A 27,591-nucleotide genomic window follows, 5' to 3' on the forward strand; every position below is an offset into this window, starting at 1 on the left:
AAACTGGATTACTAATATGAAACAGAGCAGGCACAGCTGTGAGGAGGGGAACCTACACTGTCTGTTACAGTTTACAGTCCACATATGGCCTTAGCTAAGGTCAATAGCTTTGGTGCACCTCAACATTCTCCATCTGTAAAATACCACTAACAATACCTACCTACCCCTCGGGGGCATTTGGATGTACTATGCTTGCAAAGCACTTAATGCTAAGTAGTGCTGTTACCATCATTTTAACACCACATCATCAAGGCTGGGACAACGTACGACAACCAGCTATGGCATCAAGGTTCTTTACCGTGTCAACAAAGCAGCGATCAACTCCTGAAATTTTTAACTGTTTCATTTAAAAGAGTCAATGCTTACAGTCTCATAAACAAGAGTTTTCATTTTATGAATTACAGCTATGAGTTCCTAGGATATCTGTAATTTGCTGCATATTTTAATTACATATAACTGACCAGGTGCATTCTTACCTCAACATCCTTTTTGAGTTTTTCAAGGAACATCTTTTTGTTGTTTTCATCAATATGAATCTTTTGACCATCATTAATAAAATCATTGTCTTTGAACGTTGGCAACTCTTTGGCCTAAAACAAACCAAAACGTACAGTAAGAGTCGGAACACGAGCAGGAGTGCAATGAAATTGCTCGTTCAACCTGGTCCACAGCAAAAGCTCACTCAACCCCACTGGGAGCTACAAGTTCAAAGCTTCCAAAATGCAAAAGGTTCACTAACGCCCAAAAGAGGGCATTAGTGAGCTATCACAGCTGAAAGCCCCACCTCTGCTTTTGCAGTGGAAGCAAATATACCTCCATTGCATGCAGTTCTTCATAACGATAAACAGATATTTGGTTTCTTAGTTTATCCATGCTGTAACTAGCCTTGTAGGTATAAATTTACTGGGAAAGCAGTAAATTCAACTAAGGCAAAATACCAAACCCAATACTTCTGCCATCTACTGCTCAAGTCTGCGCTTCTTCCAAGCTGTCATTTGTCAAAAGTGACTGAAAATAAGCCCAAACACAATCTATACCTCATAACAAAGTGCTATCACATAAAATCTAATAGGCTTTAGATTACATTTTGCATAGCTGTTGTGAAGGTTTATAAGTGCCTAATACCAAATAATTATTAAAAAAAAAAAATCAAGTGAACAGGAATTATGTAATACTGCCCAGAAGTGGTAAATGCCAGAGAAGATTACTGCCTTCTAAATATTCAATTAAATATTCTTGATATTGGAGACTTAGTCGATTATATTCATCTTTAACTCTCCCACGAAGTGAGCTGCAACAGCATTAAGGAAAGTCAGAAAGTTACATGACCGCTGCAGATAAAGTAACCACTGGTTTCAGTACCCAACTTAAGACCCCTGAAATGTGCTGTCTTCAGAGGGCAAGGACTGGAAGTTCACTTTAAAAAGTCAAACAAATAAAGTCCAATAACAAACAAACAAAAAAAACAGTCCCTTCAAGGTATTTGGTCAAGGAACCCAAAAGTAAAGTAGCTTCTGCAATCAGAGTCTTTAATAGCCTTCTCCCTCTCTCTTCCCCACCCCCCCCCCAAACTACTAGGGAAGATAGGGAAGAACAGGTTTTCTTTACAAAGAAAATGTAACACAACAGCTGAGCACTACAGTCCTTGATCCCCAAGAACTAACAGGTACTTTGAGTAAAATCATTTCCTTTTAATATGAAAGTCCTTCCGCTAGGAATAATGGGCAGCTAACATGAGCCTACTGGAATGTCTTCTGTAAGTTTAACTTGCATGACATTGCTTATAACCTTCCTGACGACAATAATTTGAATAACTTTAATTAATTTTATTTAAAAATATTTAAAATATTTAAAATATTTTTTTAAAAAATTAATATTTAAAATTAAAATATTTTAAAAATATTTTTAACTGTTAATATTTTTAACAATTTATTTTCTTCCTGCAAACACAGTAAAGAAGAGAATCTCAGAGGTTCTTCTGTCTTCTCCAAAACTTACTTCTTGAAAAGCACAGAATTAAAATGTGTGATCATGGCAGACCTTTCAATGCCTTTATATATCTTCGCAACAGTCTAAAGCTTTTTGCTCCTGGGCTGCATACAAAGGTGGATGAAATGCTCAGTTCTACAACTGTCCAAATTTATTTTCTTGGACATGGAATCTGTGGCTCAAGAGCCCTCAGTGCTGCATTTGTTTAGGAAAGTGACTCTCTCTTCCAGTAACTGCTCAAAAGCATTTAAACAATTTAATTAGATTTTAATAGTTATGAATCCATCCTAAATTCATTCAATCCTAACACCTAATGAACTTTGGAAAAGGCCAGGTCTGAGTTTGGCAGCTCTGAATTAATTACTGTGTTGTATCTAGAATATTCTTATGTGTTAAGTTACCCTCTAACTTTGCTCCAGAGTCCTACGTTAGTTTAAAAATAAAAGGAAAAACACCCTAAGCAACTCAGATGGAAGGATAACTGCTATCCCTACCAGGATCCCTTCCATGGGGGAAGCGCTCTGCCGATTAACTTAAAGACACAGAGGCAACGTGTTAGACACTGCTTAAAGCGACAATGAACTGTTTACTACAACGCGACAGCAGACTGTGCATCGATTTTCTTTCGGGCCTACTCAGTGAGTGGTTAAGGATGAAAAAGAGTAGAGGAAATATCAGATAAGCATTCCAGAATCACATCTGTAGACAGTATCATACACAATTGAGGAAACCATCCCATGGATGTGGGCTAATTCTGCAGAGGTGGGACTGGGGATAAAAGGATGTTGCCAACCCCAGCGGCTGGAATCCAGTGAGTGGGATGTTTAAGAATGGAGAGGAGACTTGGATGAATTAATTTAAGATGAAACAGTAATGAAAAGAATGCAAGAAACCAAGTTCCCTTCATTCCCAGCAACAAAGTCACTAAAAGTCCTCATCTTAAGATATTTTTATATCTAGTACATCCAAATTATTTATTAAACTAGGCAGAGGTTAGGTGAAACAAACCCATTAACAGCAAAAACCTTTATTAATGCTGTTGAAAATAAAGCAGGGAGGTGGTGGGGAGGCACAGAGGAAGGATGTGCTTGTGGTTAAGACACTGAGATGTAGGTTTATTTCTAGACTCTGCCACAGACTTCCTGTATAACACCAGACCAGCCAATTAGACCTTGTTTGGGTGAGGGGGAAAAAAATGTGTTTTTCCACTTGAGACAGTGGTCTTCTCAATAAAAATAAACTTAAATTGCAGGTGGTGATTTTTTTGGAAGATATGAGAGCTGGTATTCCCGCAGTCCAGGTGCCATATTCCGCTTCAACATTGTCTGCCAATCTATTTTTAATGAACCTGAGCTAGCAAAGCTGACACAGCCACCTTTCTGCCTGTCATCACAAGACCCGAGGGGCGCTCTCAAGGAAATTCAGGGCCGCGAGAAACTCAGCTCTCCCCAAAAGCCAGACTCTTCACTGCCTGGTGTGCAGGCTCCCCCGGTCCTCAGTAGCCTCTGTTCAGTTAGTCACCCAAACACCCACAGCAGTGAAGTTTTTGCAAGTACAGAATTGCACAAATTAAAAGCCAATACTCAGGCATGTAAACAAATAGGAAGCCCTAGAAATAAAAGCAGTGGGTCCAATATAAGAAATCAGAGCTAAAAAGCCATGTTCTAGGGGTTGCCCTCACTACATTTGTGTGATGCTTCCCAGCCTACATTCTTCCCTCTTATTAAGTGTTATTAGACAAAGCTTTTTTGTGCTAGGCAACATCATTCTCCATATTTATATAAAGCTGAATATCACTAGGATACTGTTTCAATCCCAAATGTTACTAACAATAGTCAGTACTAATAGCAATTCACACAGGAATTAATGTCTTAAAAAGTGATTTGGGAGTTTAGGAATTAAAACTAGGAGGGGCTTTAGTAGTCATTTAAAATCTATAATGTATGTGTTCATACTGAAAAATTCTAATGTATACATTTTCATCTTATGTACCTCAGTAAGTAAATACAGAAAAAACATATTGTGGCAGTTTAAACCACCGTATCTGAATGAAAAAATGGAGACTTTGCTTTAATGAAATAATTGATACAATTAATTTTTAATGCAGTCTCAAATATTTCCAATGAAGCAAAATCCTTGTTGGAAAAAGAATCTCCTATAATGTAATTCATTATAATGAACATATTACTATCATTAAAGAACTAAATATTTTAAGAGCTGCACAGGAGATGAACATCTAACTACTTCCACTAAATTAATAATAGATTTTCTTTCTGAACCATCTCCATCACTTTTAATTCCCTACTTAAAGATGCAAGAAAGGCATAGTAGATTTTACAAATAAGTATTTATTTATTTAAAAAAAAGCATATTATTTACACACTTCTGCTTTATGTTCTAAATATTGCCACGGTCACAGAGAATTTTAATGGCAGGAAGATCTCACTGCCTTTGAAAAGGCTGAAAAGTAATAGACGTTTCCTTGACTTAGAAGACAGAATATGTAAGGCCTGTTTCAAGCCTAAAATCACAAAGAATCAGTCCACTGCCTTACTGGAAATGTTTCTGAAAAAGATTTCTTGAAAGATAAGAGCCAGATGTGAAGATTTTTTCTATGTGAACATGAAAATAGTTTTTGCACATTTCTTATACATCTCAATTCAGCATCCTAGCCTAAGTGTTAAAATGAAGATTAGTATTTTTTTTAAAGGGATTTCTGTGCACCATGACCTAAAATAATGGTCATGGTTAACATTAATTTTGCATCTTGGAAGAAGCCTGCTACAATAGCTGTAGCCAGTAAAGTCTCAGGATGAGTCTTAGACTGAAACAGGAAGAAGACTAATTGTCTTCATAACCTGGCAGCAATTTCTCACCTGATAGAGGCAAAAAGAGGTTGTAGGAGAAATGTTGCAGAGCAGTTTTATTGATTGTTTTGGAACTTGACTCATTAGTCAAGTTATTCATGTAGCTAAACACTTGCAAAATTGGGTTTACAGTATATAACCTCTGAAAATGGTATGAAACATCTGCCAACAGTTAAGTTCCACACCCTAGCTTTCTCTTCACAGTGAATGTTTAACATGTACTTTTTTTTTCAAGTTAAATACATTAGACTAACTTTAGACTTCTTGTGCTCACAGCATACATGGAAGGTAGTATTTTTAAAAAAGGGTATTGTGCTACATATAGTTTCCAATAATCTTGCACAGGCAGATTTTGGACTGAATCAAAAGTCTTAAGTCCCTAGTTCTAAAAAGAGGAAGCATAACTAGAATCTGCTTTGGCAATCTGAAGACTGTAGCTCCTTTCCTCCAGCAGTTATGGGAGTTGGGCCCAAGCTTTTGTTGCACCAGTTGCCTTGTCCTAGACAGGGATTTCTAACCCACCTAGGGCCTGCAGCCCCGCTGGGCATCACGAGCTTGTGAATGGCAATGGAAATGGAGCCATAACCGCAGAAGGAGGGGGGGCTGAGAGGAAACGTTGGAACGGCTTTAGTAGGTGCAACTGGGATTTTTGTAGGATTGTGCAGGAAGTTTTAGATGGATTAGGAATTCACACATGGATGAAGCAGCACTAAAATAGTAAGCATACATCTTTTCAATGCTCAGGGAATGCATTTAGAATTACAGCAAGGGTTAATGTTTTCCTGCTGCAAAATGAACATTCTACATATAAAACGCAAGACAAAGATTCCATTTTTATTTTTAAACTTATTTTAACATATGGAAAACAGACTTTTAAACAAAATAAAACAAAGAAGGGGGAAAACCAGAAATTTGTTTTGAAAAACAATAATAGGGTTGGTGTCATAAAAAGGCTAAATACTGAAATAGCAATCTCAACTCTGAATGCCTATTCCTGTTTTTGGTATGTATTGCAGCGTGATGTTTTGAAAGTCATAATCTCTGTATATGTCAGCCTGAGATTCATTTCACAGACATGTTTCACATATCTTGTGTGAGGCATGCATATGAAGCAGACTGCAATCAATAAAGGAAATAAGTAAAAAAGAAATGGAATAAGTAAAAAAATACTGTTCTGGAAATAGAGATTTTAAATTAGCAGGAAGAAATACGCCAGATTTTGGAATAATCAATCTTTAATCAAATTTTACTTACTGACATCAAAAGAAAAAAAAAATTCAAGCCTGAATGAGCTTGCTGCTCTGCTCCTGTACTAAAGTCCTTCTTCCATTAGTTATAATTGAGCTCTCTGAAATCTGGTAAGTTAATTACTATATGTTGTAATGTATAGGGTAAAAAGTAAAGCATAAAGCTAAAAAGTGATTTGTTACATCTAGCAGCATCTTCCAATCTAATTATCAAAGCTAAGCAATTTGCATAATTTTAACTAATATGTAATGTAATAGCTGTCAACAATAACTTTTTTCAAAAAAGAACTCCAATAGAAAATCCTTTGTTCAAATGAATTTACTGTCATTTTTATGTATTTATGTTTATTTATGAAACAACAGATATATCACTGATGTAGCATTTCAACCAGTTACAAACTGACGTAAAACATACGATTATCAAGCTATGAGATTGCTCAAGGAAGATGACACATGGTAGGCTTATGTTCAATTCACTTGGGTTTTATTTTTCCTCTCCAAATTGCCTTCTGAGCTGCTCACTCACTAGCAACATGCTTAAGTTCTTTAGAAGTACCAGCACGCTCAGCTGTAATGGCTAATTTCATGTCATACTGAAAGTATAGCATAACTGTGAACAGAGGGACCACCAGGAGAGTTCTGCATTATCCTTGTTTCACTTAAGAGGGCAAAATTGTCCAAGGAAAGAATAGAAAATGCCCACTATTAATAATAATAGTAATAATAATAATAATAATAAAAGAGAGAACTAAAGACTAAAAAAAAAAATAAAGGAGCAGCTGTCAGAATTTGACAACTGTTGAAACATACTGCTCTTTTTAAATTCAAGACATCTGTAAGTGCATGTTATGATACTTGTTGCCAAGAAAGTGATGCCTTTATTATTAAAATAACACTTATAATGCAAATGAGAGGAATCGTGTGTTAAGGTGAAATATAAGGGATGGAGCTTGTCTCCACACTGATTATCACAAAATATTGAAATGACAGTTTCAGAGCTTATCATCAATATGTTAGGATATTAAACAGTTGAAAACAGTCAAACAGAAGATAAACTGAGAACAGGACAGAAAGTAACATTCTCAAAGTCATTCCAGCCAGCTTTTCTTCCTAGAAACTGATTAAAAAAATGTTTGAACCATAATACCTATTTTACACTACAAAACTAAAGTAGAAAAAGACTCTTTTCTTTCCGATTTGTTATTTTAAGGTCCATTAAATCTTTCTGCATAATTGACTGCCTCTTATTTATTAACAGAGTAAATACCAAAGAGTAGCGGGATAAAAAAAAAGAATTCAAGAACATCATCATTTTAGCCAAGTTTGCCATTTCAAAGTAATTTATGTAAAATTTTCAATCTGCATTAGCAAGTGCTAATGCAAGTGACTGAAAGATTTGCTCTTCTGGTTTCTGAGTTCCACAGCTTTAAATGAAGCTAACATACTATGTTCAGTATTCTGAAAATCATTTGATTAGTTGAATACTGACATTTGAAATTAAAAATTAATTACTTAAGGGCCCATTAAAAAAAAAGCATTACCAGACATTTTAGCCCTATATTTTATCACCCAAAGCTTCGTGCTTTGTATTACTTTTCTGTTTTTCAGATGTGAATAGCAGTGGATGCCTTTAGAATATGTAATTAAATAATGCTGTCATTAATTTGGATTCTATTATTATTAATGTCATTTAGGAGGAAATTAATAAACTGATGATTTAATTTGCCTCTGGCTAAAAATTAGCTAGTAAGTTACCACAGCAGATAAGTATTTGAGATTTTCTGTTTTTGTTAAATCATTCAAAGCAATTTCTTGAGACATGATAAATAGGAGATGTCAAAAGCTCTTGAGAGAGTTTGCTAAAAATGCCTTTTTTCCCCTTATTGAGCTAAAATTTTCCAGGCATTCCAATATCTTCAAGACTGGCATGAAATTCCTACAGAAGACAACATACTAGAACAGAAGAAAAATTTAAAAATAGTGACAGCTACGTAAGACAAAATGAAAGTGAAAAACATGCTACAGAGCTCTTACTTGCCAGGTTTGAATAACGGATCCATCTACATACTTATGTCAAGACAATCCTCAAGGTCCTGAACTTGGTGGCACACATGCATAGATATGTCTCATGATTGCAGGGTTGAAACCCCAGTCTTTATCACTGCTCATATAGTTTCAAGACCAAGCTTTCCTCGCCTATTCATAGAAATACACAAACACTTTTTTATATAAGATTAAAAATTGTGCTTTAGAACTACTTGAAATAGTTTACATAAGTAAACTGCTACAACTCTAATGCCTGTTGCAGGAGAGACTCAGATCACAATGACTATGACTATTCGAAACATCTACAATGAAGACAAATGACAGTGTATCCTGACCTTTTCCAAATCAAGAGAGAAATTCCAAAATTTACACAGAAAACAGGTAATAAGCAAAATATTATTTCCCCCCTCCTTGGAATAATTTACAAAAGTATTTATTAAAGCGTTTGTAAAATACTGTTCCTTCTGCGAAGCTAGTAGTCCATCCAGTTCATTCACTTGCTTCAAAATGTTTATGCTGAATGCTAGCTTTTCCTGTCCTTGGTGCACTGCATTGACTTTTGAGGGGAACTAAGGGTAACAGAAGTCTGTTTTAACAGACTGAGGCTGGCTGCTTACAACACCAGTAGGCTTAATGTGGCTCTGTCTCCAAGAAGTCAAATTCCTTTAACAAGAAAATACTATGTGAGCTGTTAAAATATCAGAAGCTGATTCTAAGGGCAGCAATTTTACATGTTTCTTTCAGATAAGTACTAAAAAATGAAAGCAAAAGTCCTAGATGTGTTGAAGCTCATAGGAATTTTGTCATTGGCTTCAGTAAAGTTATAGTTTCACCTTAAATTTAGAGAAGAATTTTTGTATATAATTCTACAAAACTACAGAATTTTTTTTAAACTTGGCTATAATTAACTTCAATCGTAATTTGCCACTGGCTTGCATGGGAACAGAATTAAGCCTGTGTTCGAGGTTCTCACTCAATAACTATATAATATCAATGTAGTATTCTTCATCTATTTATGATTATGAAACATATTCCTAAAACTCCTCAGAAAGCACAAGCACTGAATATCTGTACAGGATCAGTTATTTTATAGCTGAATATATGTAATATTGTTAAATTTTACGTTACTACTCCAAGTGTTAATGTTGCGATCTGAGCTCTATTCACACTCAAATAATTTGCCTTCCTCATTTATATCAGATTATTCTAGTACTATCAGCAGAGCTTTTTAGTGATACTGGCTATCATTTGTAAGTCACTGAAGGGTTAATCCCTCTGCTTTAAAAACGCTAGTAGCTGTGCTACAAAACAAGAACAAAAATAGACTGTAAGAAAAGAACAAAGACCATTCAAGGCATGATCTTGAGGGGCCTCACACAGTACAGCAAAAGAGAACTAATGCAGATAGATGATTGTAACTTCAGTTGGCATTTGGGACAGGTTAGCTGGATAATGCTGGGAGAAGAATTTACATGTTCAGTCATACCTCAGGAGAAAGTGGGAAAACTTAACCCAAAGCTTTTCACATAGCTAAAACTGTAGCACTGACTGCTACTGCATGTCTCTTACTCCTTAGTGTAGTTGTGGGACTTGTCAAGGATTTAAAGAGGCAGGTATGGTACAACTAATGCTTAAGAAAACAAGTATCATGTGTTGCTAGACTTCACCGAAAATCCTGAAATCTAAGAAGTCTCACATGACAGAGACGATGCCTCATCTTCAATTATCTGTAGCATGTCTAGACAAACATCTTGTAATGTACCACCAGCGTATTTTACTGAAATCTGAGAGAAACGTTTATTTTGAGAATACTAAATTTTCCAAATGAACCAAAATAGGAGATGTAGAAAAACAAAGTGACCAACTTCCTTTTAAAGTAAAACTGCAGCTACAGAATTTGAAGGAGAACCTCTCTCATTATAGCTACATATACATCCAAGTTTGTCACGGGGACAATGGTTTGCTTTTTTGCACATATCTTTATGTACCCGGCAAAGGTTCTCACAAATCAAAGTTCAATTCAACTTTACATTCACATTACAAGTGATGCCATGTCACATCATTCCATTAATTGACATGGAGTATCCATAAATGTCTATTACTAAAAAGCAAGAAAAAGCAAGATGAGAAGCAGGAGGAAAGAGAAGAAAGTTCCCAATGTTTTTCTACCACAGGCAGGTTCTGAAGAAGCTAAGAAGGGAAGAGAAAAAGGGAAAAGGAGGAGGTGGAAGATTGGCTCACTTACCTCTGAACTCTCATCACCATCACAAAACAATATTCAAAGGTCTTCAGTAAACAGAGGAAAGATAAAGCAAGGAAAGAGGCAGAACTCAGGAGGGAGCATATGACAGAAAACAAAGAAAAGGGGCCGACCAGCACTGATTATGCATGTCCTGAGACTAGCTAGCAGTTTAGATAACTGAAAAATAAACAGAAATGCACCATACCTTTTCTTTGTCACTGGCTTCTCGAGCCACAGTAGAGCCCTGAAACAGAAAAAATGAATCTAAAAATGTGCATATCTCAGAAACTAATTTGAAAACTTCTACAATAACGGGTCAAGAAGGAGCTGAACTGTATCCTTCTAAACTTAAGAGCTGTTTTAAAGAAAGGTGATACAGTAGGTAGAATGCCCTGGGCCCTTGAACTGCAATCACTTGAAGAAGATATATCATGAGAGAAGAAAGATGCATTAAATCCTCAAATGCTCTACATCTGTTGTCTCCCCCCACTGCCGGCATTTCTTCCTCACATCTCATCCCAGTTTTGAGAGAATCATCTTGGAGGTTCAGTTTGTTTGGCAGTCTTCTGACCTTTTGGTGCCAGTTTAGCTGCATTGTTATGGAATAGTCTATTTTATATAGTTATTTGGACATGTTTAATACACACTTGAAAATGATATTGCACTATATATATTAATACATAAAAGATCACAAAGTATAAACAAGAAGAAAGCATCTTAAAGCAACACGAAGTCAAAAAAGAGAGATGGGAACAACAGTAGATTTATCAAGATTTTGTCCAGTGTTTGCCAAAGACATTTTGAATGCTTTAAAAGACTTTTTTTTCCCTTCCTTAAAACTAGCAAGCTATATGGTGCTTTCTAAATAAGCTGGAGGTGACAAAAAACACTGTGCATGTTTCTCTGAAAAGGCAGAAATATGCCTTTTCACATACCCAGAGTTTATCCATCACATAGTGGCACTGCAAGAAATAATAACTGTAGTTATACCTTTATAACACAAAAATACAATATGCTAGCCTGAAAGACAGGTAAATTAGCTCTGTATTTTGTTGGAAGGTGAGCATTGGGGAAAGAAGTGCTGGAGTAGAGTTGCACTACTTTAAAGAACTTGAGGAATCCCATACACACCTCAGCACTTCAATGTTTTGTTTTGTTTGCAGAGAGAGACTTAGTTATTCTGTATGGTACAGCAAGCAGGGATTTCATTTCACTGTGAAAATAAAGCTGAAAATGAAGCCTGGTAAAAGTGTTTGATAATTGAGTTCTTTGAGGATGTACATTTTATTTTGTATTGTGTTCTCCTTCTGCTACAATAGACTATTGGGCCTGAAAAAAGGTCTGCAGAAAACTGAACTGAAAGAAAAAGAGGATTTACAATAGTCAAGTTAGGGAGATTGCCGAATTTGATATTTATGCCATTTTAATAAAATGACTCAGTGGCCCAGGACAATACCTGTGAAATCCTATGCTGATCTGTAGTCTCTTGGTATCCATACTCTATTGGCTCTCCTGCCAATAGTACTAAACACCAAGAGGTCAACTCACGATAATCTGGAAATAAGTTCTCAGAAATCAGCTTGAGTCAAATATCTACCAATTTCTAGGTAGATACTTCATAGTAGGAAAAGATGGTGTAATATGTAGCATTACACACCTCTTAATATGGAATGCTAAGTAACCATCTTCAAATGAGCTTGCAGATACATTTACGTAGTTTAACACACAGGAATTAAACATATTAGAAAGAAGTAGGTTTCTCAGGGGAGACTCTACGGAGGAAATACATACAATTCCTTAGGTAGAGAGACTGAGAATATATTTTGGGCATTCATTCTAAATCACTGTATATTAATAATTGGCAAAATTGCAAAGAGGAATTTTGGAACAAAACCTAAACACACTTTATGATAAAAGCAACAAAAATTCTGTATTTTAACATCTATTTTCTTTTTTACTTAAATTTGATGAAGGTTTTGTAGTAATAAGTGAGATGTACTTTGTTAGTAACATTTTATTTGTTTAAACGATGACATTATTTAATCATTATATAAAAGCTCTTTGCCAAATCAGCTGTGGCTCTCCGCAATGTTGATAAAAACATATAGCAAGCAAAGTTGTTATTGTATATGTCTGAATGTTTTTTTACCTTTAACCATTAGTAACATTTAACAAGCATATCTGGTTAAATTGCATTCTTTAAAACATGCACAAGCTACACAATTGTACTGAAATGTACAATTTTAATAAAATCATTCTTCATTTTTGCTAAACCTAAATTTAGAAGTAAACCACCTAATTTTGGTTGTTACATAAAACAACTTAAATTCATTAAAACATTGAGCAATATGCTATTATCAACAGAGTCTAACATTTACATTAGAGATTTTAAACTGCTTTATCAGTTATTTCATTAACAGTTATTTCTCACCTTTAAATCATATTTTCTATAAACAGATAAACGATGGCTGAACACATTTCTTGTAACAATCATATATATTTCAACTCCATCAACAGTAAGCCGGTACATGCCCAAAAACTGGGGAAGAAGTGTATTCCCATGACACTCCACAATAAACTGCAGGAACAAAATAAAAAACAGAAATAAGTGTGTATATATGTATGAATATATATTTCTAAATTTTTTAAAGATAAAACACCTAGAAACAACACATCTATTTGCTGAATACATTTGTGTGGAGACAAACCTTCCAAAAATCATGCCAAAGCAAAACCCTTCATCAGAAGATTGTCCTACTTTCAGGTCAGTGTTAAAAATGAATAAATAAATAAATAAATCTTGAATTTCTTAATTTAAAAGTCTTGGCTTCTGCAGATGATCTCATAGAAAGAGTAGGCTCCTTTTGACAGACCTGTGCACTTTTACGGTCCAAAAGAAAATCAAATGCAGACAGCGTATGTGGTACTGATCTCAAAACCAATAACTATTACTTTTTCAAACATCACACTGCTGTATTTTGTAATCTGTTGTCCTAAATTGTATTTAATTTGAAATTTCTCAGTTCTCAATACTTGTTTATCATAATGAACATTTATGGTGCTATGTCACCAACAAGGGATATTATTTATTATCACCAACTTTCTGCTAGTTCCCATGTGATGCCTACCTTTCAGGGTCAATACAGTTGAGCAGCAAAGTGTATGATACTTGTATTTTTTTTTTTTTTAATTTTACACATCACTGTATTTCCTTAAGGTCTTCTTATTCCATTACAAATGGACTAATAACCTTGAAAAGATTTGCCACCTGCACTGGATGGTTGCCTTTTTTTTTTTTTAAATCACCTGCCCTACAACTAACAGTTCAGAGTACTGCTGAAAGACTACTGGTGGAAGCAGAAAAAGTACACACTACATTGACAACAAGAACTATTGAAGAATGAATATTTAGTCTCAGAATAAAACCCTCCATATTATATTAATCCTAAAACCAACTCTAACATCTCCACTCATATTATATGGAATCAAGAAAAAGTTAAGTGACAACGGTGTAAAACAGAGAAGGAATCAAGAACCTTCCTCTTTCTTTTACTACCAAGTCTCAAACAGAGGAAGTTGGAGCCCTAAACAGGAAATGAAAACACTAACAAACAAACAATTTTAAAGCAGATCAGCTTTCAGTTTTTGCTGAATACTGAAGCTTCTGCTTCTTTTCTGTCAAAATGACCTGGTTATTAAAAGCACATTTTTTTTCTCAAATATAGGTGACTTTAGAACAAGTTAACAGAACAAGCAATTTGAATCCTTTAATAATGTTGCTTAGCGTTTGATAAGAAACAATATCACAAAGCTTTTGGAAATCTGAAGATTTTCCAATTTTGGCTCCTCTGGTAATTTTAAGGAATTCCTCTTAGTCTCACTAACTTTATACTGGAATCTGCACATATCAAATACAGACTTCTCTTTTTTAAACTGCAAAATCAAAAATAGCTTTTAAGAAAGATTTGAGAGTCCTGAAAGCAATCCTGTCCAGCAAGAACCAAAGTGAATGAACAACAAAGCTTGAAACTGTTGACTGTGAATTGAATGAAATTATGACTGACAGCTCTGACAGATGAGCTCTGCTGGTCTCGCTGCAACAGTTTAGGATATTGCACCACCTTCTGCCTGCCCTGTTGCTTTCCTGGAGGTTACAACCCCCCAAGCAGAGAGAGCACATACTCATGCCACAATTGCTCCAGTTCACAGTCCAGCACTTTAAGCTCTAACTGCCTAGGAAGGGGCAGAACACCTTACTTTAAGAAAGAAATAAGTTTATATGCCCCAACATACAAAGAAGCTTGACAGTAAAAGGTCACAAAGGCAAATTCAGGACTGAACAGTGCACAAAGATTGATCATTTTGCATTTGAGAAGCACTTTTGCTTTGTTTTTAACAGACCAAAAAGCTTTTAAATCAGAGTTCTTGGATTAAAGGATTTTTGATCATAGGATGGTTAACAACCTCACAAAGCAGTTATTATGTGTTACAAGATACATAGCTCATTCTGGCCGCCAATAATTTCTCTTAAAGATGTGATCACAAATTGAAAGTAGAACTATGAATGCTGGGGCTGCAGAAAACTTGTTTTTAAAAAAGTAATCCCTATTATTCCAACTGCATTGATTATTTTGTTATAAACATCAAGTACTTGGCATATATTCTAAGGGTAAATATGTTTCTAATACTTTGGAAGGCTGGGAATGTTGTTCTCACAAAAACATTTACTGAATGATTTCCCCTCTAGGATGATTAGTTTCTGCAATGATGATAAAAATGAATCTAGTTTCTGAGTTTAGTGCCACAGAATTTCAAGCCATTCAACTGCTTAAAGGATCCATCTATTTCTAATCTTAAGGCTCTTAACTACAGAATTTGAATGCCTGTGTAGTAAGAGAAATACTATGATTCCCTTTTTCCAGATGGGGAACTGAGACACAGAACTTAGGTGTTTATTCAAAATTACACAGAGTTTGTGCCACATGAAGGAATGGAGCCTAGATATCTTGCCTACCAGACTAATCCCTTACTTGCGCAGTGACCTCTCCTCTCAGTTGCTAGGGCATAGTCGTGACACTTAAATCAGCTCTTCAGCCCTAGCTCTTGCTAACTCTCTGATTTTAACCTTTCTGGTCCTGAGTGTCCCCATCTGTAAAAGAGCAATGGCATTAACACAGAACATGTATAACATACTCACTGTAATTACATTAAAAAAATTCTTTGGTCAGCAGAATGCAACACTCTCCCAAACTATTTTCTATTATGCAACAAGAAAAAAAGGCAATTCCTGAGAATGGCTTAAATCCTAATTATAAATTAGGGTTAGCCATTTGCTAACGCTGTTGTTGCATTTTCATGTTTTGCAAACAAGTCAGTACTACTAGCACAGACCACAGGACATGAGAAGCACTGTTAGTACAGCTCTTCATTTGATAAAAATGGACTTGGCCATGTCACTGCAGACTTCTCTAAGAGGCCTTCTCCAAGTAGTTGATATACTGCAACAATTATTTCCTACTTGGTGCTGACTGTGGAGACTTATGCCATTGCCATTTAAAGAAAACCCCCTAAAATGATTTCAGTGTTTTCCATGACAGTATTTCTTATCCTGATGGGGAGACATAAAGGGAAGAGGGAGGAATGCCACTTGCTTTCAGAATCTACAAGGTTGGTCTAGAGCTTCCTACCTTTGAAACTATCAATCCCCCATATCTGCATCACAGAGGAAGCAAAACGTGTCATCTGTTTGGGTGGGAGTCCAGCAGGACTTGCACTGGTGACTGTGGTTGGCAGATTTTCAATTTGTCCATCTTGATATAAATGAAGTAGCAATTTAGTCACCTCAAGGTGCTTTTTAGGAATGTTTTCCTGAAGTTTCTCACTCACAGCTGGAATAAAAGTGAGCCTAGAAAATAAGCCAGTACATGCTTAACAGGACTGCTAAATGTCAGTGAAAGAAAAGACCTTCGCTCCTTTATGTTACTTCTTTCTAAAAAAGAACATTACAACAATTCTATCAAGCAGCCTTGCTAAATATATCTATAATACTTAGCTAATACATTTACAAGTCCTTATATGCAGAAACAAAATCCATGTTTTTTAAAAGTGTTATAAACACCCTATCATTTTTCCTTGTTAACTCAGATAAACAATTTTGATTTTTCTGCACAGCACAAGGACAATATTACCATTAACAAAATAAAGTATCATCAGCACGTTGACACATTTGATCAGCTGTGCAGCATATAAGCTTTCAAATACATAATTTTCTGAGCTCTCTTGAACCCCATGCTTAAGGTGAAAATTAATAAGAAATTCTTTATGACCTTAAATTCTCAGTAGCTGTTGTATAAATACAGCTTCAAAATTCCTTAATAAAAACAGAACTTCTTCTATCTCATTTTACATTAAAAAAAAGATTCCAGCCTCTTACTTCCCCATGGTAACCCTAGTAAGCTACAAGGAAGACTAAAAGAAAGCATAATGCATATAATTATATGGGCAAACAAACTATTTTTGGCTCTTTTTCGAAAAGCAGAGTATAAAATTTTCCTGTTTCTCCCATTGTTCCTCCCCTTGAAGATAGTCTGGGGAATAAGTTTGACATTAGTGAAGACTAAATCCTGAGTTATATCTATCTCAGTTCTTATGTGAAAACTCAGCACTCCTATTTCTGACAGGTAGCTATTTTGCAAATGTTAATTAGGAAATACACAAAATGCTCACTCTGTTACTCCTTTAAAATAGAGATTCAAGATTTCTATTTCTTCAAGATTTTCTATAACATGATTAAGGCAACACTGAGCTTGACTTATCAAATTCATTAGGACACTTTCATTAAAGAAATTGAACGCCATATGATACAATTACTTAGAAACATTTTTGACATTGTAAAGGACAAGAGGTTGTTACTACTTTTTTGGGCTCAACTTTCACATCCTCTTGCCTGTAATGAGAAAATATCCTCCAATGTGCTGTGTGCGCGTATGTTCACATGTGGAATCACTCCCTAAAAAGGAGATTGAGTAGTTGTCCAAAGAGTTTTGTCAAGTTTCAGAATAATGTGTTCATCTACATTCACTCAAGATTACTGCCATTTTCTCAAGCCCTAGTAATTTCACAGCTAATTATCTATTGGGTACATGTGACCCCCTGAAAGAATTAATTAGCTGAATTAAAAACCACAAAACCAGCATGTTATAACAGCATTAGATGTAGATTTTCAAGGCATATAAAGTTGATTTATTCTAGTAAGTCATGTATGACAAAGTAATTTAATTTAAGGAAGAGTTCAACAAATTCACAGGTTTTAGGATACAAGCCCTGTGATTCACAGCCTGACATTTCCTGTTGTTTCAGACTTGGGCCAATGTTAATTTTACTTCAGCATAATCCAAATGTGACCAGCATGTGCAATTATCTAGGCTGCAGATCATAACACTTGATGCTGCATTTAAATAATAACACATTATATTGTCTTGCTTTACCTACCCTTCCTGTTCTTCCCCTTCCTTCTATGGTACATACAGATGCAAGTCATGAGGAAAGCAAAAAAAAAAAAAAAAAAAAAAAAAGCCTTTGGTAACCCATGACATGGATGGAGGATGTACACAAACTTAAATGCTGCTCTCCTTTAGCAGCCTCCTGGCCTGATGCCAGCCTATCACCGTGCAAATCCCTTGACTTCCTTACTTTCGTTTTCAGAATCTCCTCCAGTTTGTGTTGTCACCACTTCTGTGATAAAATTGCTTTCAGCCTCCAATAATGGTTTTCCACCTACTTGTGATGTTAACCTTTTTTACTACATCTCATTCAATAACCTTGTGCTATTCCTTGATTTCTGAGCAGCCCTGAACCATGCTCTCAGTGCAGTTTCCCTCTTCCCCCCCCATTGTCTGTGCTTTTCCCTTTCATTGTCTTCCTGTTTCTTTTCTATTTTTCCACTCCAGAAGCTAATGTCCTATTCTTGCTGCTTTTGTTTTCTCCTTTCTGCTGTCGTGTTCCTTTTTAGCTCATTTTTGTCTTCTCCATTTCTTTTCTCATTCCCTCGCAGCTGGCTCAGCGCTGGCCGCCCCTGCAAAGCGGGTAGTTTCTGCCTGCTGCCCATGCACTAGGGCTGCCCGTCACCATAGGGATGAGCTGGCAGTGCACTAGGTACTGGCTCTGTGCACAGTCACCTGGGTAAGGAAGGGAGCATGCAGGCAACAGGCACAGCTACCTACAGACCACCTGCAGGGTACCTACACTCGCGAGTGGTTTTATATGGGAAAGCTGGCATACCAAGTCCCTCTCATCCGCTTGCTTTGAGATGGCTTCTCAATTTCCTTTCCTTACAAATGCTAAAGTCTCCTGGCTGTCAGCACCGGGCAATAATAAATCCCCCTTGAAGCCCATTTCAATGAAAAAGAAGAAAGGTGTGCAAAAACTCAAGTTGCCTTTTTTTTTTTAATTTTGATCCAGCCCTTGACCTATTCTCAAAGAGCAGAAGATTCCACTTTTACATCAGTTTACAATAATTTAATCTTTAAAGCAAATTTTACTCACTGGGAAGGACAGGGTGCCTTGGTTCAGAAACGAGAACATTTATCTACAGAATTTCATTCAACTGACACTGATTTCTGCCCTTGAAAATCATATTTTTAGTTTATAAAATATCTAATTTATACTAATATCTGCACAGTATACTCTCTGTTTTATGTAAGCTACTAGATTAACTTTTTCCACAGGACCATACACCCACAGGAGGCACATAAATGTAGCCTGAAAGTATATTGAAAGGAAAAGTTTTCTTTTAGGGAGAAGCAGGGTATTACCTGTTCCTTACATAGAAGGTGAAATCCTGGCAATGTACAAATCATAAAAGATGACCTTGCAGAGTGACATTTTAATCTGAAAACCCCATCTCTAAAACATGCGTTCAGGCTGAAGACACATTACCGTTTGTGTGCACAAGAGACTGCACACACTGCTTCAGTCATTTTAGAACATCCTGTCATTGTGCTCCTTAAAAAACCCCACATTTCTTTTTCTAAAAAAAGACTGTGCAAAGACTGTGTAAAATACTGTATGGGGAATATGTATCTAACATAATACACATGAAGATAATACAAGTTACTAATATAACTTTTTGCATTAAGAGGGTTTTTTTTTAAACTAGCATTAGTATTTTAGAGTTTTTGAAATGGTCTAAAGTTACTGCAGTGTTTGCTCCAGTCACTAAAGTACCAAATGCAAATCTGCATGTTAATAACTTATTAATCAAAACAGCTGTTCACATTTTTCTCCCCTATATTTATGTCAGTAACAAAAAAGTGACATTAAGCTAACACAGCTGTTTGAAGGATGTGTAAGTCTAGTGTTCAGTCCTAAAAGAGGAGAATAATCTCCTTTTCAATGTATTATTAGTGAAATGAGGGAATGATCCAAAGCACTTACTCTGGCACTTACAACAGGACTGAGCCTTCAAACTCAATCCAGCAAAGCAATACATCAGTTCTCCAGGCCGCAGTAACTGCACAGCCTTGAAGATGCCTCCACCCCTACACTTCAGGGAGCAGCGCTCCTCAAATGCCTCACCACAGAGTTGCCCGACTCTGAGCAGCTACGTTCTTATCTTCGCTCTTACAACCCAAAGCAGGAATGATATGCAAATTATCACAAGGATTCAATTCAGAGTGCAACTTGGACCAGAAAGCATGGTAGAAAAGCCCCCATAAATTCTTTAGCCTTGAGATAACACTAACTCTAGAAAATGGAGATACAGATTTGACTCTGCTGAAGCTGCTGAATGCATCTCTAGTGGTTAGAGGCACTGTCCAGGAGCTGTGTCCTGAACCACAGAGGGAACAGGCATTACCTCTGCCAGGAATGTTTTTAAAGAGGTAAGCACTGCTCAGTTAGTTACCTCTCCTCAGAAGAGAAACTTCCCCCACAGGATCTCAAGGAGGTGATGTTTGATGTTGCTCCCTTTCTGTACCAGTTCCAAGGGGAGGCAAGAGATCAGCTTCCCTAAAAACACCACCAAACCTACCACCCACCGTTTCTAGGGGCTCCGTCTGCCCAGCACAAGGGCTTTTTGGACAGACCTTCCCAGGAGCTGAACTCTCCTTTAACAACACCAAAGGGAGCTGTGGGCTTAACTCCAGTTTACTGATCCATCCTCTTGGGGTCAGGAGCATAAGTTTTAAACAATACAGCACCAGATTTGGAGGCATTTGAAACGAATATTTGATTTTGCCCTTGATTACTATTTAAATATACAATAGCAAAAGGTCTATGATTAATAACATTAACATGCTTGATTAATTAAAAATTTTTAAATGTCAAACTGCTTCTGAAAGTAGGTAAGCAAAAGTGCAAAGACTTTTCCAATATTTCAAAGTCTGATTTGAGCATATTGCAATAGGTCTAATGTATTTGACAAGTAAATGATATTCAGCTGAAATAATGTCTGAAGAACAGCTAGAAGAGTTCTACTATTAACTGATAGTGTACCAATAATATAAGCAGTCCAAAACAGTTGCAAGTTATCAACAAGATGTGACTAAAAGCAGCATTTCATACTATGTATCAGAAAATACTATAGCAGTTAAAAACTGGCTAGCATGGAAATACACAGCAGAAAAATTTGTTATGTCATATATATTTGTATTTACCACAGTGTCTAGAAACCTAGCCGGTTCATGACCTAGGTCATTCTGTTTTCAAACGTATATAAAAAGCTGGTGCATGCAATAAGGACTTCATATTCTAGGCATAAATGACAACATCCTTTGTAACTTCAATTATGGAGAGAGACAGACTGGGCAGCATCCATTCCTCCTATTTGTTTAGGCCACAAGTGGTAGGCTTAGATTTTTTTTGAACTTTGCAAGAGAAAATGATGAGCTCTAGTGTTTTTGCTCAGTACTAAAAGCATCAGACTCATCTGATGGGTTGACAGAAAGCGTTCACCATCTGTTTGAGGTTGTAGGCTTGACTGCCACTAAAAAGAGAAAAAGCCGTCACTTCAGACAGGGTAAAGGATGAATGCAACTCACGATTTTGGATAGCAACTATAATTTGCAAGTGTCAGGAGTACTATTTACAATCCTACAGTTTTAATATGGAATTACTATATGTATTTACATACTGTTTCTATAGTAACTTCTCCTGATACTCCTTCAAGTCTGGTTCAGTTTTAGTTATTTACAGATGTTTAATATGAGGCCTTTGATGCTTTGATGTTTTCCTTTATTTTCTGCTACTTTACATAAAGTTCTTAATTTTAAATAGTAGTTACTATTGGGACATCTACCTTGATTACTTTTGAAAAATGCCACACAATACTACAAGAGAACTCTATCCAGAAAGATGAAAGCTATTAACTCAGGCAAAATAAATTCCTTTATTTTTCCCTCCTAGCAAGTTACTAGCCATTTTATTTCCTGCAAGTAACCTGATTTCTCTAACTGTACAGTGCACATGTCCACTGTGACTTTGACTAATTAGAAACCAGGCACTCCAAACTTGATACTTTTAGATCTTCGAGTGTTTATATGCTTTGCACTATTCCTGCTCCTTTTGTAAATACCTAGGTGTACAGATTGTATAACCATAACCTCAGTTCCTTACAGCTTCAAAGAGCAGACATGCTACTACACCTTCAGACAGATGAGAGGAAGGATGGCAAGTATTGGATAGGTTTGTGAACTATCCATCTCCACGACCTGCAGTTACTGATAAAATAACCTTTACTTTTGCTACTGAGCTGTCTTTTTCCTAAGAAATCCCATCTTGGTGGTACTTCTGTGTGTTCCTTAGCAGTTTAGCCTCTTCAGCTGCAGCAACAATTATAAATAAGGAAGACTTTGCATAGTAAGAGTATGTAAATCAACATAGGGAACTTGACATTTACTCTATTGGCAGAAGAGAGTACACCAAAACAGAACTGAACTCAAGAGAACTCGGTTTATTGACAAAGGCTCCCACAGGACAACCAGTGCAGTATCTGAAAAGTCTTGTACTACTTCAATTAACCATCCAGCAGGACCAGAAGGTTATATGTACATTGGTAAATGGGTCTTGGACTGTACTCTCGCATCAATTCTAGTTGGAACAGAATAGCCCACACCAAAATTATTAAATTTTCCTCCTTGAAAACAGGATGGCCATATTCAAACTCCTAATTAGGAACAGGCCTGAGTTATCCTTGAACCTTGCCTAGAATTATTTGGGAAAGTGCTGGCTGGCCCAAAGCAAAACTACAACAGGGACTATTCCAATGATTTATTATAAACAGTTGGGCTTAAGTGCCAGGGGATTTTATGTGGCATTGTATTGTTTACTAGTACAAATGTAGTCTAAGGCCAATCTGTGTGGGAAGACCTAGTCAAGAGAATCATTTAAAGACCTTCACACCAGGGCAATGGGTTCCCTAGACTCTGTCATGCAGAGTAAGATAAGCTTCACTCGTCTGAAAAATGTCTAGAAAAATGAGACAACAAGCTGCTGCACTTAATAATGGCAGGCATTCAATTTCCAGCAACAAATTACAGGACCTGGTATCAGCCATGTCACCAGGGTTAATGGGATTTAATTTAGATTTTCTTTAATTATTAGAACTATTTTGTTCCTTTAAGAGTACATTATTAAAGACACTGAAATAAATTCATTTCATTAAAAGTCCAATTATTAAACTGTCTCTGTACTTGAGTTCCTCAGCATTTACAAAGCTTTGTAAAGTGCTCTGAAGTTCTTAGACAAAAAAACCCACAAGCTGTATCTTTATGAATGTTTTGGAGGCACCACTGAAAGCTATTTGACTTAAGCTATTTAAGATACTAACGTAATAATGTCATAGATGATAAGATACTTAGTATTAAGTAAGTGCATACTTCCATTCTTATAGTGGTATTTTGCTGGTATAAAGTGAAATCAGATGCCTGATACAGATAACTTACAAAACATTATTACTTGTAACCTAACCTATTATGATCCCTGATGCTTTCAAAGCATTAGTGAAAAAAATCCCAACAATGAATTAGAAGTTCATTCATGTCAGCACTATCTTCAGTGACACTCTTGAAAGGACACGACCATTTTGAAAAGCCATATGACTTTTCCACTAGCTTAAACATCTCAAAATCTGAATCATTAATACTAGCTTCTGAATGTCAAATAAGAAATGGACTAAACCTCTAATTTTGCTGCAGTGCTTCACAGATCAAAACTTCTGAGATCAAAGCTAAAATACTAAGTTTGGAAACTCTGATAATAACAACCCCAAAATTAAAATTAGATAATTGTTTAAAATTTCTCTTCAGTAAAACTGTAGTTAAAAGATAGTACTATGGACATTTATGACAGTGACATTACTTATCTACATTAAAATATAAACATGCTAGTCTTACATTTTAATTTAACAGAAGAACAACATGCAGAGACAGACAAGGGTTCATATCTAACTCACTGAATGCTTCACAAGCTACTCTGGATTTGATCAGAAATCACAGATCTCTCTTGAACACAAGAAGAGCAGAGAGGGAGACAGCCGAAAGCATCACAAAGATAGCTGGCAACAGGGTCAATCCCAAGCACCCAAGAATCATGACTTAGCCTCCCTTCTTCCTCCAAAGAAGGCTTTAAAATGGGCTTTACAAATGTTATAATACTAAAAAAAAAAAAAGAAAAAAAAGTGGTCAAGCCCAAGTGGTTTGCGTTCACCGAGTGTTGAGACATAGTTACTTCTAAAATGGAGTTTGAGATTCCTATTGTGTTGGCTGAAACTGTCAGAAAACTACTAAACATTGCAAGACAAAAAAAAAAAACCTGCAAAAAATGGAAACGCTGAATTTTAAATTGCTTGAATCTCCTGAAGTCTCTACTTGAAATTCCAGCCCACAGAAGTGAGCAGAGGTTGGAAGGGAGGAAAAAATCCTCCTTTCAGGAATCATATTTTAGACATTTTTTAGAGGCTTTCCAGGTTTATGCACTTTGATGGCTTATTCAAACAGATTTGAGGCTAAGAAAACTCACACCGATTTTTATTAAGGCTTCTCATATTTCTAAAGTGTCTGCCCTTCTCCCCCCCACCCCCACAACTTTGCCATCCTCACAAAATATACACTGGCACATTGTGACAATTATCAATATTAATTTGAGGGATTTCTACTGTTTGCTCTTGACTTTAACGTGGTTTAACATAAATTCACATTGACAAAACCTGTCCATTTATTAGCAGGTATTTTATGTAAATTATACCCAATTTTTCATTTCTCATACAAGACAACATTGACTATTTGCAATCTGTTGTTGGTGGAATGCACTGAACATTCAGTGACTGGAGGGGCAAGGGTTCATCTGTACCACGCAGATAAATGCATGCAGACATTGCCAAGCTAGGCCAGAATAAACTAGTGTCAAGCCTGGGCACACGCTAGCTGAAATAAAGAGCTTCTTAATAAGCTAAGGAGCTTATGGGCTCCAAATCTGTAACTCTGTATCATGTAGACATATCATTTTGCTTAGATATTTAGAAGAGTGCAGCCTTGTGAACTGTAGATGCATAACAAATTTCTGGTAAAAACGAAAAAAAAAATCTGAAGTGATCCTTTTGCCACAGTTATTAAGTTTTTAACATTCTAAAAGAGATTGGCACCACACCAATAATCCAACATTTCTGCAGCTGATATAGTACACATTTGAAAACACTTTCACTTCATTTATCTCACACACACACACATTTTCCCCTCCTGCCCTTGCATTATAATATTTAAGAGGAGATCCCATACCCTGATAGTAATTACCTGATGGTATTTCTTCAGAATGTTGTGCATTTCTGCTACATCTTCACTTGTTATAGTTTTGATGATATATCTTTTGTCATAAGATGTATGAAAGCGGGCACCACTGCGTGCTTGGGAATCATTGGCAAGTGGTGCACTTCTTGTCAAGGAATTCTGTCAATTAGTTAAAAAAAAAAAAAAAGCATCGTCAGACAAAAATATGCAAGTTTTAACTAAAACAATTATACAACACTTACATTTATTTTTTAATCTTTTTCACAACATCTGCACCTAGCTGAACTCCACCAAAGCACGTATCTCAGATCGACAAATCACTTCAAAAATATTTTCAGAATAAAGGAGTGTTTGGAAGAAGGTATTGACCATCAGTAACTTAAAAATCACTCACAAAGTTGAATGAGTTTACTGCATGAGAGTTACATACATGTTATCATCCTTTTGGGTGAAGCCATGTAGTCATAAAGAAACCCAAAGAAACACCATATTACACCACAATAATTATACATACAGGTTTCATCAGCAGCAACAGTATCATTTTACGACTGAGCAGTGTTTTTCTTGAGCCAGTGTGATTTGGTACGTAACACAAGACAAACAGTTAGATTTCGAGTTCTAGTACCAGAGCTACTCCAACGATTTGATATCTAGCTTATTACTGCACAGTTCCTCCTTTTGTAAAATAGACCCAACTACCTTCCTACAAGCTCAAGAGGGGCAGATTAGTTAATGACTATATGGTAGTTGGAAGAGAAACTACAGACTAGTGGCCATTTTTAGACTGGAACTTGAGGCTACTTGTGCTTCAACAGTAGCAGAAGAAACTTTCTGCATCTTACAGAAAATAATCAGTATTTAGATAAAAATTTTTACAATTAAAATCAGTAAAAAGTAAATTAGACAAAATATAACAACTTGCTTTTGACTGTAAAATCTTTCATTACCATTAATTTCATTACCAATTGTTACATATTTGAAAAACACACTTTTCTTTTTTTTTAAATAAAAACAGCAGTAGCACAGCCATGAGAGAATACAAGTGCATGTGTATTTTCCCATGTGCACTTGCATAAAAATGGACCATACTCTGGAAAGATTAATCAAGTTAAGTATGCACTGCTGGAATATAGTCAGGGACTGTAACACTTCTATGATCATGAAATACACTTGCAGTATCCTGTTAATATATCACTACTGGTAACAGAAAAATCCAGCTCCTACTGTCATTTCTCATTGTGCCATACTGCACAAACATCTGTTGCTAAATTAAAATACACCTCCCCCTTCCTCACTCACATAGCATAATGTCTGCCCCACAGGAAGAAAAGCCATTTTCACAGAAATAAGTTTTAATAAGATTGTGTATGTAGATGTAAGCTTTGCAACTTAAATTTACAGATTCCTAAATAGCAATAGTTGAATTCCAGCAGCAACGGAATAGGATATATTCTTGTGATACTGTGAACAAAGTCACATGACAGATTTACACTGAAAGAACGAGGATATTTTCAGAAAGTAATTACATATAGGCTCAGTCTACCACAACTTGGTACCAAAACCACAAAAGTTTACTTTTGTAGGAGCTGTATCTTATTTGGAAGAGAAGGGTTTTGTTTTTTTTAGTGGACTATTATTTTTGCTACTCCAGATTAAATGCACAATTACTATGTGTAGAAAATGAACTTCAACTATCAACTTTGAAAATACAACTGCAGTTGTTATATCTACTATATAGGACATACACTATAATTATTATAACATTTCTTTTAAAAATTAATATTCATAAACTAAACTTCAAATTAATCAAGGAAGCAGACCACTTTTCTGTACTAATTGAATCACTGAGGAAGAGGTACTTATGTTTTCATTCTCAGCAATGCAGGGAACTGAAGTGTGTTCACAGAAGACCAACACAAGTTCTGCAAACTTAAGCAAGAGTTGAATATGCAGATTCAAGGAAACTGTTCAACTCCAACGTCAGAAGGTTAGTGTTGCAGGCATTTATTATTAAGTAATAACCTCAACTGTGAAATGAGGGCAACCATATAGCTTGAATTTAAGAAGCCACTTGAACATATACAATTACATGTTCGTATTTCAGACTCTTATACTTTTTAATTGTGTACAGGAATCACATTGGCCTCAACAGGCCTTCAGCAAATTTAAATCCTATCATAGCTGTAGGATGCTTTCTTAAATTAGTTTAATATAAGGTAAAAAAACATTTTCCCACAAGGTTTCTTGGTTCAACTGAAATATTCAGGATCAGTAGGAAAAACAGGATCTAAATGTACACAACTTTATAAAGTTTTACTGGAATGAAAAGCCTAATTATGACATTCATGTAAGAGAAACAAATCTTTGCACACTTCTCCCTTTTTATGGCTAGGCTCAAAGAACTAGAGCCATTATTAATG

At 35.9% G+C, this 27,591-nt stretch overlaps 1 protein-coding gene across 3 annotated transcripts in view; it reads right to left on the reverse strand.

Annotated features, from left to right (window-relative positions):
• The window catches only part of PIP4K2A (phosphatidylinositol-5-phosphate 4-kinase type 2 alpha), a 123,330-nt gene that overhangs the window by 8,458 nt on the left and 87,281 nt on the right, over window positions 1-27,591 (reverse strand). For all 3 annotated transcript variants that reach the window (XM_067291785.1, XM_067291784.1, XM_013949344.1), the window contains 4 exons: window positions 25,178-25,330; window positions 12,823-12,969; window positions 10,597-10,635; window positions 477-590 (listed from right to left, as the gene is read on the reverse strand). In XM_067291785.1, coding sequence (XP_067147886.1) covers window positions 477-590; window positions 10,597-10,635; window positions 12,823-12,969; window positions 25,178-25,330 — 453 coding nt within the window. The remainder of the gene's footprint in view (window positions 1-476; window positions 591-10,596; window positions 10,636-12,822; window positions 12,970-25,177; window positions 25,331-27,591) is intronic.

This window comes from Apteryx mantelli, chromosome 2, assembly GCF_036417845.1.
Source record: "Apteryx mantelli isolate bAptMan1 chromosome 2, bAptMan1.hap1, whole genome shotgun sequence".
Classification (NCBI taxonomy): domain Eukaryota; kingdom Metazoa; phylum Chordata; class Aves; order Apterygiformes; family Apterygidae; genus Apteryx; species Apteryx mantelli.